This window comes from Heliconius melpomene, chromosome 20 (genome assembly GCF_056956725.1).
Source record: "Heliconius melpomene rosina isolate 202511_hmr_F chromosome 20, ASM5695672v1, whole genome shotgun sequence".
Taxonomy (NCBI): domain Eukaryota; kingdom Metazoa; phylum Arthropoda; class Insecta; order Lepidoptera; family Nymphalidae; genus Heliconius; species Heliconius melpomene.
In genome coordinates, this window is record NC_140408.1 from 5,449,832 (window position 1) to 5,466,809 (window position 16,978).

At 32.0% G+C, this 16,978-nt stretch overlaps 2 protein-coding genes across 5 annotated transcripts; both read left to right on the top strand.

The window, feature by feature from the left end:
- The first annotated feature begins 1,695 nt into the window (after nucleotides 1-1,695).
- On the top strand, nucleotides 1,696-12,365 carry LOC146527679 (VPS35 endosomal protein-sorting factor-like). Of its 3 annotated transcripts, none has more exons than XM_085204638.1 (18): nucleotides 1,696-2,377; nucleotides 2,450-2,537; nucleotides 2,613-2,717; nucleotides 3,038-3,179; nucleotides 3,543-3,712; nucleotides 3,825-3,997; nucleotides 4,128-4,467; nucleotides 5,231-5,406; nucleotides 6,046-6,149; nucleotides 6,998-7,179; nucleotides 7,730-7,876; nucleotides 8,178-8,347; nucleotides 8,843-9,005; nucleotides 9,636-9,810; nucleotides 10,293-10,432; nucleotides 10,906-11,074; nucleotides 11,678-11,943; nucleotides 12,179-12,365. In XM_085204638.1, exons 1-18 carry the CDS (start codon nucleotides 2,358-2,360, stop codon nucleotides 12,254-12,256), a joined length of 2,808 nt encoding a protein of 935 aa, XP_085060764.1. In that variant the 5' UTR covers nucleotides 1,696-2,357; the 3' UTR covers nucleotides 12,257-12,365. The 3 variants fall into 3 exon arrangements, with proteins under 3 accessions (XP_085060764.1, XP_085060765.1, XP_085060766.1); XM_085204639.1 differs by having other exon boundaries at nucleotides 1,699-2,377; nucleotides 3,558-3,712; XM_085204640.1 differs by lacking the exons at nucleotides 1,696-2,377; nucleotides 2,450-2,537; nucleotides 2,613-2,717; nucleotides 3,038-3,179 and having other exon boundaries at nucleotides 3,564-3,712; nucleotides 3,794-3,997.
- A 1,045-nt stretch (nucleotides 12,366-13,410) lies between these two features.
- LOC146527680 (uncharacterized) lies at nucleotides 13,411-16,531 on the top strand. Of its 2 annotated transcripts, none has more exons than XM_085204641.1 (3): nucleotides 13,411-14,039; nucleotides 14,128-14,230; nucleotides 14,340-16,531. In XM_085204641.1, the coding sequence occupies exons 1-3, from the start codon at nucleotides 14,019-14,021 to the stop codon at nucleotides 16,172-16,174; spliced, it is 1,959 nt and encodes a 652-aa protein (XP_085060767.1). In that variant the 5' UTR covers nucleotides 13,411-14,018; the 3' UTR covers nucleotides 16,175-16,531. The 2 variants fall into 2 exon arrangements, with proteins under 2 accessions (XP_085060767.1, XP_085060768.1); XM_085204642.1 differs by having other exon boundaries at nucleotides 13,681-14,039; nucleotides 14,850-16,531.
- The last annotated feature ends 447 nt before the right edge of the window (nucleotides 16,532-16,978 follow it).

Below are 16,978 nucleotides of genomic sequence, written 5' to 3' on the forward strand. Positions count from 1 at the left end.
GCATAACCGGTGATCACTAGTTTCGGGGTGACGCGTAGCTAGTTTCAGAAACTAGTTATTTCTGTAACTGGTTACAAATGCTTCATAAGCCGTTGTAAGTTTAATACGATTACTTTAATAGTTATGATTGAAAACGTTTTAGGTTAAATTACAATATCTTGCTACTAAAATGTAATTATTTATTAATTTATTTTATATACAATTATTTTTATATATTTTTTTATACACACTTTATTATATTATATATTTTTAATATATAGAATTTTATATAGTATTTTCGCTGATTGATATATTTAATTACGGAGTGAAATTAAAATTCCAAATTAAGTGAAAACAAAAAATTTACACACAAAATACATTCAAAAAGAGGGAATAATTTTACACTTACAGAATGGAAAAAGAAATTTAAAAATACAAAAAAAAAACATAAACGCGAAACTGACACGTAATAGCAAAATATTATGGTTTAAAATTGGATGAAACTTGAGACCAAACTTGAGGTAAAAACCAGATGGTTATGGGTTCAATCCCCACTCGAGGAGATGAAATATTTATTTAAATTAATATTTTCATTTCTTCGCTCTGGTGTCGAGGTAAAGCGCGGAGTTGAGTTCTGCCACTCAACACGCAATGCCTCCAGAATTCGGCAGAAAGTGGGGAACCTAGTGTAACAGAGTGTTACACTAGGTTCCCTCTGCCTACCCTGCTGTGTGTGGGAAATAGCGTGAAGTTGATTTATTTATCTAGTATTTGAATTAAAATTAAATTTTAAAATTTTACTACTGAATATAAATAAATAAAGCCTTTATTCGCTGACCATTTCAGAATTTTTGTTTGCATAATTAAAATAAAGTATACAATAAAACTTTAAAAGACTTAAAATTAAAAACATTTAAAAAGTAATTAATTTTAGCAGCCTGCACTATTGCTATATAGCTAAACATAAAACAAAAAAAAATAACAAAATACAAAACCAAAATTAAGATCTTAAAAAAAGTTATAAAAATTGTAAGCTCAGTTATGGATTCTTTATTACGTATATAAAATATTTTTTCTGTTGAGCTTTATACAAACGTAAGGAATCATTAAAAACATCAAATTCAGATTTTTGCGCTAATTTATTATCAACATTCAAAGTTCTATTAAGTGATGGGTTTACGCCTCAATTTTTTGTAGCGAACCTCGTTTCTCGGAATTCTTAAAAGTGTTAGTAGATCGCATAAAAAATCCCAATGTGCTTAAGATATACAAGTGTGAAGTGAACGTCGCAAGCCATTGTAACCGAACCTCTTTTAATAAATAATAAACATTAGGAAAGCTACGTCACGCTAAACAAAAAAAACTCGGAATTGGTTAAAATCCACCATCGTGGCGCAGCGGCACAAGGGCGTGGCTGTAACGCGACGGTTGCGGGTTCGAGCCCCAATCGAGGAAATTAAATATTTATTTACATTTATATTTTCATTTCTTCGCTCTGGTGTCGAGGCAGAATTTATTTTTTAATTATCGATATAAAATAATAATCGATCAAATTGCATTAATGCATACATATTAAACTACTGTCGTCTCTTTTTTTCTTGCGAAACGTACTAAAATAGAGCAAGATGCAACTACATAAGTGTCAATGTAGCTAATAAAAATAATATGATTTTTTCTTGGAATTTTCATAAAACTATAAATAATATAGTTTAACTTCTGCATTTACAGTTTAGAATCGCTTTTTCGTTTCATTGGGTGTATAATACAAAAAAGTACGATGTTTGTAGCTTATCAATCAAATTCGCCTATTCTCGTCTCTTTTTTGTTGCGGTACGTACTATAATAGAGCGAGATACAACTGTGCTAGTGTCGATGTAACTTGATTAGTGCTTACTGCTTACTCTCATGAAACTACGTATGTGAAATAATGGCTATGTGTACAGACACATAACCACAACGCAACATGTATGTAGTTTCGAATAACCGCGTAGCTCACAATCACCGCGTAGCTCCGAATCATCACAATCACTAGTTTCGACGACAGCCCGAAACTAGTTATGCCGTGATTTGGCTTGTAAGCAGTTTCTGAAACTAGTGACGCTACGTAACGCCCATGTCTAGTTCCAACTTCACTTATCAGAAATTACCAAATGAAAGAGATTATTATTCGAATTTAATACTTTTCTATTTAATGAATATGTGAAATTTATACTTATTTAAAAAAAAAAATAAGTGTAAAGCAAACATTTGTATCCATAAGATAATGTATAAAATATGTCTGCTAAAATAAAAACGCTTTTAATTGTTCTATTTGATTAGTATTGAAATAAAGTTAAAATAGACTTATGAAATATAAATAATAAATAAAATATTCGACAATGCCTGCTTATTATAAATGGTAAAAATGGTTAAAATAAAATACACCCTCTTTAGCGAAATGCTAAGATCCATAATATATTTTGCTTTTTAGGTCATCTGCTAAGAATCGGCAAAGTAAACAAAATTATCCAAGTATACTCACTACGAATCATCCATTCAAACAAGAAATAATTAATATTGTATGTTTGTTATTGTTGTATTATTAATTTATTACTATTTCCAGATAGTTAAAATTTATTAAATTAATGTTTCAGAGATTAAGCTCTAATAAAAGTTTTATAGAAAACATTGAGAAGTGGAGTTCACCTTTTGAGGAAATGGATCCTTTATTAAGATTTGAACAAATGGATTTAGAGAATGTGAGTTTAAAAATAATTTAAATCATGACATGAAGTTGTCAAAGAGAAATTGTAAATAATTCTGCGGTACATATTTTAAACTGGTATTATTTTTCTTTTAACTTTTGAAATATATATATATAGTAGGCTGAGGGAACCTAGTGTTAAGACTCTGTTCTCCACTTACCTCCCAATACTGTGTGTTGGCACAGGAACTTAACAAGGTGCTTTGTCTTGTTACTTGAGTTGTTGGTAATTAAAAGAGTACATTCACCCTGTGGGGGTCCTACTGCAATCACAGCAGCACAATGTCTCACTTAAAAACATATATTTTATTGTAGAATGAAGATCCTATAGATAAAAGCAATACTTTAATTAATTATAATAGAACTTGGAATGTAAAACGCTTAGCTATACTAAATAAATATACTACAGGTGAAAAATTGACAATTATTAGCAGTTTTCTGCCAGGAGGGGAGAAAGGTAAGTTATGTACATATTTGAATCATATAAAAACAAATAAAGAAATTACTTTTTTTTCCTAGAGTAAATAGCAACATCCAATATCTTTTATAATGTTTTTGCATAATTGTTATGTTATTTTCTAATTTTCTTTACTACACATGTATTATAAATTTCTCAGTTGGATTATTGGGTTGTCCAATAATATTTGTTAAATGTATCTTACAGGCATTGTTACAAAAATATATTTTGTTTTATTTTCTAAATATCCATCTGAATGAAGATTGCTTTATTTGTTTCTATGTAAATTGTATATTAAATATGATTATGCATTTTGTGTATTTACTAATCTCTTCTTTCTTTTTTGTTTTTTTTTGTTTTAAGTTAGTTCTTTTTCAGCACTTTTGAGACAGGTATCAAATCTTAATGAAAAAGTTAAACATAGATTGGAACAACTTGATGATTTTGATGAATCTAGTGTAAGAAAAACAATGGGTCTGAGTCAACAGGAATTTGTAACCAAAATTCATATGCTTAATGATGAAATTAAAAAGGTATTTTGTTTTGAAAGCTCTGTATTTTACTATTTATTATTTATTTGATTACTTGGTTAGTTTATTTTATTTTTGTTTAAGGGTTGATCATATAAAAATATTCATCTTACAGGCTTGGGATACAGAACAAAGAGTGAAAGCTTTCAAAATAGCCATTCAATGTTCTAAATTACTTTCAGATATAAATGTGATGCAATTTTATCCCAGCAAATTTGTATTAATTAGTGATGTATTGGATAATTTTGGCACTTTGGTTTTTGATCGCTTAAAAAATAAAAGTTTTGGGTAAGTCTATAAATTATATTTCTTTTTAACACGATTTTTTTTAAAAAAGTTGTCACGAAAATCTTTACACTAATTAACAAATAACGTAAAGCAAACAGTTTAATACAGCTTATTACAATATTTTTTTCAGTAATGCTGAAGTAGAGTTTGAAAATATTATGTATGCCAATATTCCTGACTCTGCCAGAGAAACATGTCAGAATTGGATGTTTAAAATGGCGTCAATAAGGGAGCTCCTACCACGTTTGTATATGGAGATGGCATTACTTAAGTGTTACGTGTTCATTTCTAAAGATGAAATAAAACCTACTATTGTCAGACTCACAACAATGATCAGGGGAATTGGGAATCCCCTTGTAGCTATTTATGTGAGAGTGTATTTATGTAAAGTAGCCTCTAAATTGCTTGGAAAAGATAGTGAATGCTACTTTTATGATAACTTAAAGGAGTTTTTGGATGAATATCAACAGGTACATATTTTATTGTTATGGTAAGATGAAGTGTTTATTGTTATGGTAAAAATATATGAATAGGTTAAAATAAACTAAAACTATTAATTTTAATAAATTGTTTAGTATATTAACAATATTAACAACAATATTAACAATATACTAAACAATTAATTCAAATTAATATTACTACATAAGAGGACTAAGATTCAAGTCAATGTTTTTAGTATTAGATCCAACTCATTTAATTGTAGAATAGTATCTTTCTTGCATACAAAAAAAAACAATAATTAAAGAAGACAAATAAGTATTCTTAGCAATTTAATTAGAACATTTTATACATTAAATATCTTTTTTCTTAGCTTTACACTGTATTCTGTAGATAGCAAGGTAGGCAGTTCCCTACTTTCTACACATTTTTAAGAGAATGCGTCATCGTCACTTAGTCAACCGCCATTTCCGCCGTTTACGGCAGTAATTTTTTATTGAGAAAATTCTTTATTCCCCAGTTTCATACTGCCATAAAAATTATAAATATATTAACGTCTGACTGTGAATGCGATTTGAAGGTTGGTTGCCACTCGCGACAAAGAATTATTTTCGTTTTCTTGCTCTGGTAACAAGACGAAACGCTGTGTTTACACGCAGTCTAAAAAATTGGGCATAAAGTGGAAAGGAGTGTTTTAACACTAGCTCCCTTGTTACTACTTACCTACTTTGCTTTATGCGGGATATAGTGTAAAGCAAAAAAAAAAATATTAAAATGTAAAGATATTCCTTTTAGATTTTCCATCCAGCCATGGCAAAAAAATTTGGAACTCAATTATTAACTGCCGACCAATATCTCAGCCTTTACATTCCAGCTGTGGATTGGCTGCTTTTCGGAACGTTAAACTCGACTAAAAATGAGACTATACTTTTGGAAGAATTACTGCAACATTGTCAAAAAACAGAAAACAGGTAAATAAAATTCTACTTAATTATAAAAAAAAATGAGTTATCTCTTCTAGAGAACTGTTGCGGCCAGTCGTGGAGCAGGGGCGCGATCTTTCTACTGTAAATGTGAGTGACAGATTGTAGGCTTGATTCCCGTTCGAGGAAATATTTAATATTTTCATTTCCTCCCTTCACTCTAGGTGCCCAGGTTCCCTCTGCCTACACTGTTACGTGCGCGATACAGCGTGATGTTAAAAAAAATGAGCGACTATGATTATTTAATACTCATAACACACTTTAAACAGTAAGAAAGTGAGCTTAGTGCTGAGTCACTCTATTCTCCACTTCAGCCCATAAAGACACTGCATGATATGGAATAGCTTATTAACCCAATAGAAATATGGCTTGACCAAAAAAATAAATAAATTGGAGATATTCTTCTATATACTTAGACGTAAAAAATCTGTGAAGAACAGAAAGTCTGAAGAACGGAAAGTAAATCTGTGAAGAAAGTAGCTTAATGCTGAAAATATTTGGTTATAAAATATTTTTTTAGCTGAAAATATTTAGTTCTCCTGAGTGGGATTCGACCTACAATGTTGCGTTAATTTTTGCAAATTACAGAAATTTATTCACAATATAAGTTTTCCGCCTTTTTTCCAGTGAACTTTTACTTTGCTGTTTGGTTTCGGCTTTCAATTCTACGAGTATTACATCAAAATCAGCAACCATTCTAGAAATTATACAAAAATCTGCAGATCATATGGGTATTTTATCTTTCTGTTTTTGTCTTTTTTATAAAAAAAATTTTGTGCAAGAAAAGATAACTATCCCCACTCGAAGAGATGAAATATTTACTTAAATTTTTATTTCTTCACTCTGGTGTCGAGGCAAAAGTGGGGCGTTGAGTTCCGCTCAACTCCAGAATTAGGCGGAAAGTGGGGAACGGAGTGTTTTAATACTAGGGAACCTAGTACCTACCTACCTAACCTAGTATTAAAACACTCCGTTACACATCTGCTTACACTGCTGTGTGCGGGATACGGCGTGAAGCTGATTTAATTTATAAGTAGATAGGAATGAAAAATATCCTCCATGAGGAATCACTGTCATTATCCGTTATGGACTCGAGGCGTGTGGTCGTTACGCGAAACGTGACGGTGGCGAGTTCCATTCCCACTTCTGGGAATAAATTATTTTAATTTCCTTGCTCTGATATTGAACTCAATAACGTAAAATGGAGAGGGCAACAGATTGTCTTAACACTAGAATCCCTCTGTCTACCCTTATATGTGGGATACAGCGTGAAGCTGAAAAAAATGTAGTCACAATCGATGCATCATATCAATGATGCATCGATTGTGACAATCATATCAATCGATTGTAACAATCATATCAATGATACATCGATTGATCCAACGGTTAGAGTAATTGAAGAATGACGACGGCAGATGATGGATTGAAAGATGGGTTTTGTGCGAGTGATTTTTATAAATAAATATATAAATAGTAATACTTTTATAATAAATTTATATTTACGAAACAATAATCAAATTCGTACACTATAATGAATGTTTTTTTGTTTCATAGCATAAATGATTACTATTTTTTTTAGTATTACTAAATCAAGTATTGACATCGCTCGGCGAGCACCTCTGTCACGCTGAAAATTATCGACTTGTTTCTGCTGAAAGTTTGAGCCAGACTTGGTGGAAAATAGCTACAAATATGAAGTCTACATCACATTTCTTACAAGTTCTCGAGCCTTGGTTGCAATTTGCTTGCACACAATTATCGGTAAGGGCCCATCTATAAATTATGTTAAACGATTTTCATAATTTTTTGACCCCTCCCCTGCTCCCTGGTCACAGCTGGTCACATGTATGAGATCTTTCCCTATTGTGATGTCACATACTTTGCAATTTTTAGTTAGAAATTATAAAATTAAAACGGCAGTTCCGCTATTATTTTTGTTACACAAATTTTGCGATTTTTTACTTAGATATTATATTTCGAAATGGGAGAAACGAAATTTAAGACCCTTCCCCATCCCTTAACGTGTGAATTAAATTTATGGATGGCCCGAATATTACATTCAAGTATGACTTGATTAGTTTTCATTTTATTTTAGATAAGCTTCTCTATGCTGCTTTCATTTACAAAATTCTATTATTATGATATGGATGATAAAATAAGTAATAGTAAAAATATTTAATAATATGTTGTTATTTCTAAAGTTGAAGTAGATAACTACTTTGAAGTAAGATACTCTTTCAGTCGACGATTTTAATTGGACTTCTCAATTTTCTTGCGTTTTAGTAAAGTAAACATGATTATAATATTCTAGAGTCAACATATCAATATGATATTGCGCGGAACAATACGTTACATGATAAAATGCGGCAAGCCCGCCGACGACTACTCTTCGCAAATACAAGCCGTCATCAAGAGAATGCTCAAGTCCATACCGGATGTTGAGGAACTTTTTTTAATGGTAACATAATTATGCCTTATATTTCTTAGCTTCCCGATGTATCACGTATATAGCAAAGTAGGCATACGGAACCTATTAAAGACAGTCCATTCTCGACTTTGTCCTCAGTGGCGCACTTAGCGCTGCGCTTTGTCCTGTTACCAGAGAGAGGAAAATTCACACTCCCGAATGGGAATCGAAACCACAATCATTGTGTTTACTGCCAGATGAAGTTCGTTTGGGCCACGACGGTTTTTATTTTTTTTAATGTAATGTTTTATTTTGACTAAACACTTTTTCTTTCTGCTTTTTACTTTTTTAGGATGCATTCATGCCTTTAGTAGAACTGGCGCAGTCGTCGACGGCGCGTACGATGATGGCAAAGACCGTCCTCTCACTTTTCTTTGAAAGATACACGTCCGTTCAAATAGACGATCCTATTATGATATCTAGTCTTATGAGACTATGCTGTATTATTCACGATTCTATTAAGTAAGTGGGAATATTAAACAAATATATATTCATTCATGTCTCGAATTGTCGTTAAATCTAAATATAAATATATTTTTGGCAACAAATCGTAAAATGTTGTGTATCTAACGGCAACATATAATCAAAATAAACAGGATGTATTTTTAGTGTAAATAATCCCGGAACGAAAAAGTCACGTGGGATTCTCTACTTTCCTCTTATACCTAATGTTTCCAAAATTCAATATCTTTGCTGTTTCTTTAACTACTGGGAAATGATAATTCATTACCCCGTGCGGAAATCGAATCCACACAACAACAAAACCTTCGCTCTTACAGGCCGACGCAGTGGCGCTGATCGTAGCAGCAAATAATTATATATATTTATAAGTAGTATAATATTTATATTATATTATAATAATATTTATATTATACTACATATTATATATATTTATAAGTAGTATAATGTTTATAAGTTTTCGTTGGAATTAAAAATTTATGCGTATGAAATTTATAGTGCAGTCACAGTAGAAGATGAGAGTAAATTTTGTGCGGAACTTATAAACAAGTATATTCAAGCGGTCACGTACCAGGACGATCTGGAACAACAGTTGAATTTTTACGTTGAATGTCGATCAGCATTTATAAGACTAGATTCAGTGCTTACAGTTCTAGTTCATGTGAGTATTTTAGTATATAATAAAAAAATGTGTTATATTAGTTATGAGTTGCAGAACTCAACGACGAGCTTGCTTCAACACTAGAGCGGAAAAATATAAATATAAATTTAAATTAATATTTCATTTCCTATTTTGGGGATGGAACCTACAATCAGTCGCATTTACAGTCACTCCTTGTGCGCGCTCCTGCGCCATGACTGACTATTTATTATCATGATTGTATTATCTTTCTTCTAAAACAGTAATAGTATTTTTTTTGTTCGGTAGTACCTTTAATAGTTACTGAAAAAACATTCTATGCAACATAGATACGACACCGATTTAATCATGCTTATGTCCCGCTTCCCATAATATTCCCATAAATTAAGCAAGGTCGCAAAAATTATAGCAAATAGATTGACATAAATAAGTCAATCGTCAAAAACATCAAAATCGCTGACGAATAAACATTCATAGAAAAAATATCATTAACAGCTTTAGTACGCGAAGCTTTAGTTGAGCTTAGTATTTATTTGTGAAAGTGTCACTAAAAGTAGAAAAAACTTTAAAAAATAATAATCAATAAAAAAAAATTGACATACAATTATATCAATTGTTCTACATCCATCCTTATAATTTTCACCCTCGTAGTTGGTAAACACGCTGGCGTGCCGGGCGGGCGGGGGCGGTGCGGGCGCGTGGGTCTGCCGCGCGTGTGCCGCGTACTGCAGCGTGACGGCGCCGTCGCTGCAGTGCGTGACGTCGCGTGCCGCGCTGCACCTGCTCACGGCGCAGGTGGCGCTGCTCGGCGCCTGCGTCGGACAGGGTATAACTACGCTATAATTATTATTGTTTTATTTTAGTTTCACGCATAAAGCTAGGTGGGCGAAGCGAAGCGAACCAAGTATTAAGACACTTCATTCAATTTTCGAATTTGAGATCTTAACTGTGGAGTGCAGTTGAAGCAATTGTGTTGTAACGCATAGCGTCTGACAGACAGTAAACACGACGGTTGATTCGATTTCCACTCGGAGAAATGAATAATTTAATATTGTCATTTTTTCGCTCTTTAAAATTTCGAATCTTTGGGAAACAAAATTTAAATTTTATGCATATTGCAGAAAATGTATATTAAATTTAATATGTAGTCACTTTTATATATTTTTTGAATAAGCCAATGAATTCATTTAACGCCATATGCTTATAATATTCTAGAAGAGGTGATTCAATTTGTATGTAGTTATAGACGAAATCTAACCAAAATCAATTTGTTGGTTTTTTAGACAATTTTTTTTTTTTTATTAACAGCTGAGGCAAATTTGAAGAGTTTTGTCAGCTTAATTCCCGACATTCCTCAATACATCCAAGAAGATGGACAAAATAAACCCACACATGATAGAGTGGTGGGTCTCATCAGCAATTTTCTATCTACTCTTCTTATATTACCAGTAAGTATTTCCAATATTTTGCCATTTCCATACATATAGGTGCATTTGTATATTGTTTATTTTCTTTTTAAGACACTTTTATATTAGCTTCAGGCGTATGTTATTTTAACTATTATTTAATGTCAGTTTTTTTTACATTTAGAAAAATAATTAATCGATTTGATTTTTTTTGTGTATTGTATAATAGCAAAATGAAACGCCACACTGCTATTTCCAAAGTTTAAATTATATTTTTTGCTCAATTTCCTCAATTTGAATTAATGAATACTGTCATTATGTGTTTATATAACAAAACCCAGTGATATTATTTTGAAATTGATTTAACGAATAATTCTACTTTGGTTATTGAAAATCATAGATAATATAGTCATAGTCAGACAGTCTGTCTCTATCAACTCAACTCATTAATCAATAGAGTTACAACCATATTTACTCCTTACAATAATTCAAAACAGGCTAATTCAATTTTCTAGGACAACATGGACAGTAACAGCAAAGCGTACATACTGAGTGGTTTTATAAAAACAATGGAAAGGATTCATTGGAAGAAAACAGATCCTCAGTACTATACTATTCTATTGCGGACACTAGATCTGCTCTGCCAAATGACGCAGGAGACATACGTCTATCATATAGAAGGAGGTACTATTTTTTCAGCTGTATCCTAAATTTAGCAGGAAAGGCAGAGAGGACCTAGTTTTAAAACACCCCTTTCCCCACGCCCCTCCCAATTTTCGAGACATGGCGTGTTGAGTGGCTGAAATGAACGCCGCGCTTTGTCTTTTTATCAGAGTGAAAAATAATAATTTAACTATTACTATTCGCTCTGATAAAAATAATACTATTTCGTTGCTTCTTATATACAGGATGGATACGGGAGTAGCAAAATATTTCATACCCATACTTGAAAAAAAATTAAGATACGTCGATACGACGTAGGATTATTTTTTCATTCCACAATTTTTATCCAAAATTGTAATACGTGCGACGCATGTAAGTTCTTAATAAATGGCAGTTTATTTTACAACGATTATTTTATTAATTATTTTGTTCGAAAAAAAAACCCTTTTTCATTTTTGGCACAATCTCTTTTGTTTTTATTGTATTAGGCTTTTATATTTGAGTAGTTAAATCTGTGGTTTCATTTAAAGTGGTGGTGACAAAAACACTCTGTATAACATGCCCACGGGTTTATGCCAAATGTTTTATCAATGAACTTCTAATAAACTAATACATATTTTTTAGTTTTATCAAATGATGAATTGTACGGCTCTGAGGAAGAATTCATAGAAGCTATAGAAAACCATGCAACTAACATATGCCAAGAGATACTGGTTGTCCTTAAATCTTTGGGTGATGCGAAAGAAACCAAGAAACAATATAATTTATGTTTAGAATTACTCTGGCGGATCATCAAGAGGGGTGATCTTCAAGAAGCTTCTATGGCCAGCTTAGGGACTAATTTATGGGTCTTGTCTCAGAAAATTCAGGATTCAAATAACAAATACGCGGTATGCGTACCTTTACTATGACTTAAAAGAATTCATCAACTAATACTGTAGATTGTTGGAATATTTTATTATAATATCCTAAATTAACGATTGTAATAAAAAAGGACGTTATAAATATAATAAAAGTAAAAGGATTATTCTCTGCTCGTTTATATCACTTTAATGACTGAAAACTATATAACTTTTAAAGTTATAAGATATATATATTTATTATTTTTATTTCTTTCCATTACAGAAAACAATATTAACCTCCTTAGAAAGTGATAAGAGTCCGGCAGGTCAGCGTCTATTGGATAAGTTGAAGGGATTATAAACAAACCATCTCATTTTGATCTGAATTGTCATAATTCATTCCATGTATATTTATTATTTATCCATGTATTCTTTAATAACACATTAAAGTAACTTTTATGGGATTATAACTGTTATTTTATTTGTCTATTTACATAATTACAATGCACATAAAGAAATCTCACTGGGATTACTTAAACCATTCAGTAAGATCAGCGATGTTTATCCGATGATAAACATCAGTACTAAATATTAATTGCAAACGTACCGTATTCACGTAAATATCAAATTGATATGAGCGTACGTGTGTGTGTGTCTATGATAGTTGTGTACTATATTTTGTCTGTTGTTTTGACTATGGCTATATAAAACTTGCTTTTTTTAATTACCTTATTGCCGTCCACTGCTAAACGTGGGCCTCCGTCATCAAGTGCCAACCATCCTGGTCTTGAGCTTCTCGTATACATCCGATGCTAGCCACTTTCTTTAAATCGTCTGTCCATTGTCCGTCCCACCCTATGCTACCTAAGCGCTAATCAATAATTATTAGATAACTGCTATGTTAAATTTAGCTTTCAAAGTCACTTCACTTCACAGTACCACATCTAATTAAATATTACGTTCAACGTAAAAAAAAGTAGATTCTATTTAATTTTGTATATCTATTAATTGATTATTTTCAGTAGGTTTTCACACGCATACTTAATTTCTTACTTTTAATATCTATTTTGAAATATCGAACTGAATGAAGTAGCTTAAATAAATTAAATTCTTTATAAAATTTATATTTGAATGTAACCGATTTTTTTTTAATTAACTTATTGTACTATCTATCAAATTTACAAATAATCCGTGACCGAAACGTTTTTTACGGTTAATGAGACAATTATTTTCGAGAAACCATCTAAACAAAAAGTGTTACAATTTCTATTTATATATTTTAATTCATGTTTTCTCGAGTAATTTGATTTAACGAGACGTTCAATAATTCAATTGGTTTTTTTATTATTCTTATTGTTTGTTTTATTTTGCTTAATGACATCTACTTCTTTAACTTTAATACTTGAATTTTTAATAATTATTATCAGTCATATATTTTATTTTTTGGCTATAAAAAACTTAAACTTTGCACATATGCTTAACAAATTACAATGTTATCATATATATTTTTTTTTATTTTCTTAATTTCACACCGTATGTCGAGAGGGAACTTGGGAACCTACTGTTAAGACATTCCGCTTACATTAAGACACTTCCGTTCCCCATTTTCCACCGAATTCTCGAGGCATTGTGTATTGAGTGGCGGAATTCAACTTCGCGTTTTGCCTCGTTATTAGGGCGAGGAAATGAAGATATTAAATAATTCTTTTCCCCAAGTGGGAATCAAACCCACAATCGTTGCGTTTAGTACGCTTGTATCCCTGCGCCACTATGGCCTCAATGATAAATATATTGAAATTTTAAAGACTACAAAAGATTTTTTGTTAGTTGACATACACATGGTGTTCATTTATTTTATAATAATTTCGAAGTGTATTGCAGATATTGACCCCAAGAGTCAGTCGGATGGAGTAAGCGGACATTGTCCGGCAAGACACGCTTGAATGGTGCGCGCGCTCGGTTGCACCGATCTTTCCCCTTCGCAATAATGACGCCTATAAAACCTTGTCTTTGTAATTCTATGACGTTACTTTCATCTCGACGCAAGACAGAAATACATCTAAATATAGAGTAGAGGCAATAAAGCTTTAATTACACCTCTTTGGGTTTATACCCACCTCAAAATGTTGAAATTAAAATGTTTGGTACGAAAATCACTTTGTTTAACAAATATTAATTCTTAACATACATTTAACATACATATTTTTTTCATAAATGTTTTGAAATTTACAGTTTATTCTTTGGGTTGTTTATGGCAGTGTGTCTACCGCTGAAGAACAAAATAGTTTCGTGCAATCGTTAGATTTTGGACCAATTTTTAATGGCGAGGATTCTGGTATGTAAATACTATTTATTATATTTTGTTCTAATTCTTGCTTTTTAAGACCGTATTCTCCTTTGTGTACTTATCTAACGTAATATACCGCTTTATGTTGTGCTTGCAGGCATAGCGTCGTTGGCTTCAAGTCCAATATCCGCCGCATTTCTCAAAGTAGATAAAAGTCAATATCCGCAATTATTTGACACCGTTGTTAGTAGTTCTATTGATTCATTGCAAAGTCGAGTCGCACCTAGAGAAAGTGTATTTGATGCAAATAACTTTGGTTTTAATCCTATTGCAAGTCAAAGCTTTTTGCCATATGGACGGTCGGCAAAAATTGTAGTAAAGCAGCAACAAAATTCTCAAGTAGCTCCCACCGCACAGCAAATAAGCCCTTTGCGATATGATATAAGAACAATACACGATCCAAATTATAGAGTTTATAAAGCAGAACAGAATGAAGAGCCTGAGGGGGGAGAAATTTTAGCAACATTGAAAAATAATCCGACAGTCGCTACCTATTTTCAGCCCAATGTCAATATTGAAGTAAATCATCCTTTAGAATATCGCAAAGAAGAATTGATTGAAAACTTTGAAGGTAATCAGAACTACAAGCAAAATCCTTATCTTGCAGGGCCCGCTCGCATTCGTCGCTATACAGGAGGCAGAAGCAGGGAAAGTTTAAGAAAAGCTGAATCTGATGAAGAGGATGATCCATATAACTACAGAGCTGAATACATATCCAAACCAAAGGCTTTTGATGAAAGCCCTTATAGTAGTCCTTATAAAGAGAAGAAAGATTCTGACAAGAAATATCAGTATCCTTATAGCTATGATTCAGGATATGATCATAAAGAGTATGAAAGAATAAAAGAGCTATCGGAAAAACAAGCTGCTGAAATAAAACAAAATCCAGGTAATTGTAAGGAAGTTAAGAAGGATGGTATGTCATGTATGACCTGCAAAGACCCCAAAACAGGAGGAAATTACGAGTCATGTTCTTACGTTGCTGAACCCAAAAATAATAAATATGCTTATTCTAAAGAAAAAAAGTTCGATAGTAATGATGAGCCTGATGAAGTAGAAGAAAAATCAGTCCAACCAAAGAGGGCTGAAAAAATTCAAGAATCAAAAGAAGATCAAACAGCTCCTCAAAAATTTTCTGAAGCTGTAGACAAACCATATAGTAGTTATAGAGAAGCAGACAAAGATGATTCTCGTGAAAAATATAAGTCTTTCTATATTCATTCATCAAAACCTAAATCCAGTGAGGCTCTCACTGCAACAAACGACGATAGTTCTGAGAATGATAAGCCAAAGTCTTATGATTATAATAAAGCATTACCAGGATTCTATTCAGATAACGAACCTAAAAAAGATGTAGAGCACGTTTTAGCTGAATTTAAAAAAAAAGATAGATCTGCATGCAAGAAAGTGCAGAAGAATTCTATGACATGTTTTCAATGTGTTGATAAAAATGGCCTAAAAAATGAAGAATGCATGTTTGTTTCTGAATCTGCACCAAAGCAGAGTCATTTAGCTTACCAAGAACTTAAAGAATTCACATCCAAACCGGTCAATGAAGGTAGCGAAGCGGCAGAAAGTCAACCTATTGCGACAAATGCTGCTCCAGCGACGAAGTCGGCTTTTTTAAATAATGGTAAAAAATTAAAACGTAAAAAAGCGTCACAAGTTCTAGCTGCTGCTACTTCTCCAGTAGCCAAAACTGTTAAAAAAGTAAAACGAAGCGAGGGATCTCACGCAGAGTCAAGTGCTAAAATTATTGATGTCTCTAACATTGCACCGCCTGAAGAGTTTGCCGGCGCAGAATCCAAAGCCGCATTTTGGTCGGAGACTGAACCTCGGTACAACGCAGAGCTCGGGGTCACTTTGCCCAAATATATGCTGGCAAGATCAGAACACGAAGCTTCATTTGACGAGACAGTCGCAGGGGCATAAATTGCTTAAGTCTCTTAGTCAATATAAAGCAGAATTGGAGCGTGACAATCAAGTTTTAAGTTAAAGCCTGAATTGATAACGGGTAATAGTAATTTGTTGCATAATAGATTTCACTGATCGACAGTAGCAGGCAATCTTACTATAAAATAAAAATACATTAAGATAAAAGAAATAAAAATACATACACATTATATTTTTGTGACAATAAGTACAATTAAGCACAATTCACGCTACGAAATGTTTAATGTTTATATAATCTAGTTTAAGAAATTGTTATTTTTTTAATGCTTGACTGCTCAACTTTATCAATTTATTGTTAACTAGTTTTAGATATTCCAATTAAAATATTTTTTTTTACGAATGTTTTTTTATAACACGATTTTTTAAAGATTTATAACGGTTATGTAAGCAAATACAAATCTGTGCGAAACATTTGTACTATCTGGTAAAATCTTAACAAACTCTCATATCATATACTTACATATATTTTAAAATACTGAAAATTAATTACGATCTTTATTCCTTAGAGAAGTGTCATTGTACAGAAAAATACGTTTTCTTGGTCTTGGTTCTGAATAGTATTGTTGAATATTTTTCAAAAGATAATTTCGAGGATTTTTTCTGTAATTCTACGAATGAAATAAAACAAATATAAATACAATTTAATAACATAAGAGATGAATTCTTAATATATTGTAAAATTGAAAATATATATATAATTTTTTTATTAAATCCAGAACAATATGGAACCATACTATTTGTTTATAGAAAACAGGCCAACGAAATTGATTCTAAATTGTTGGC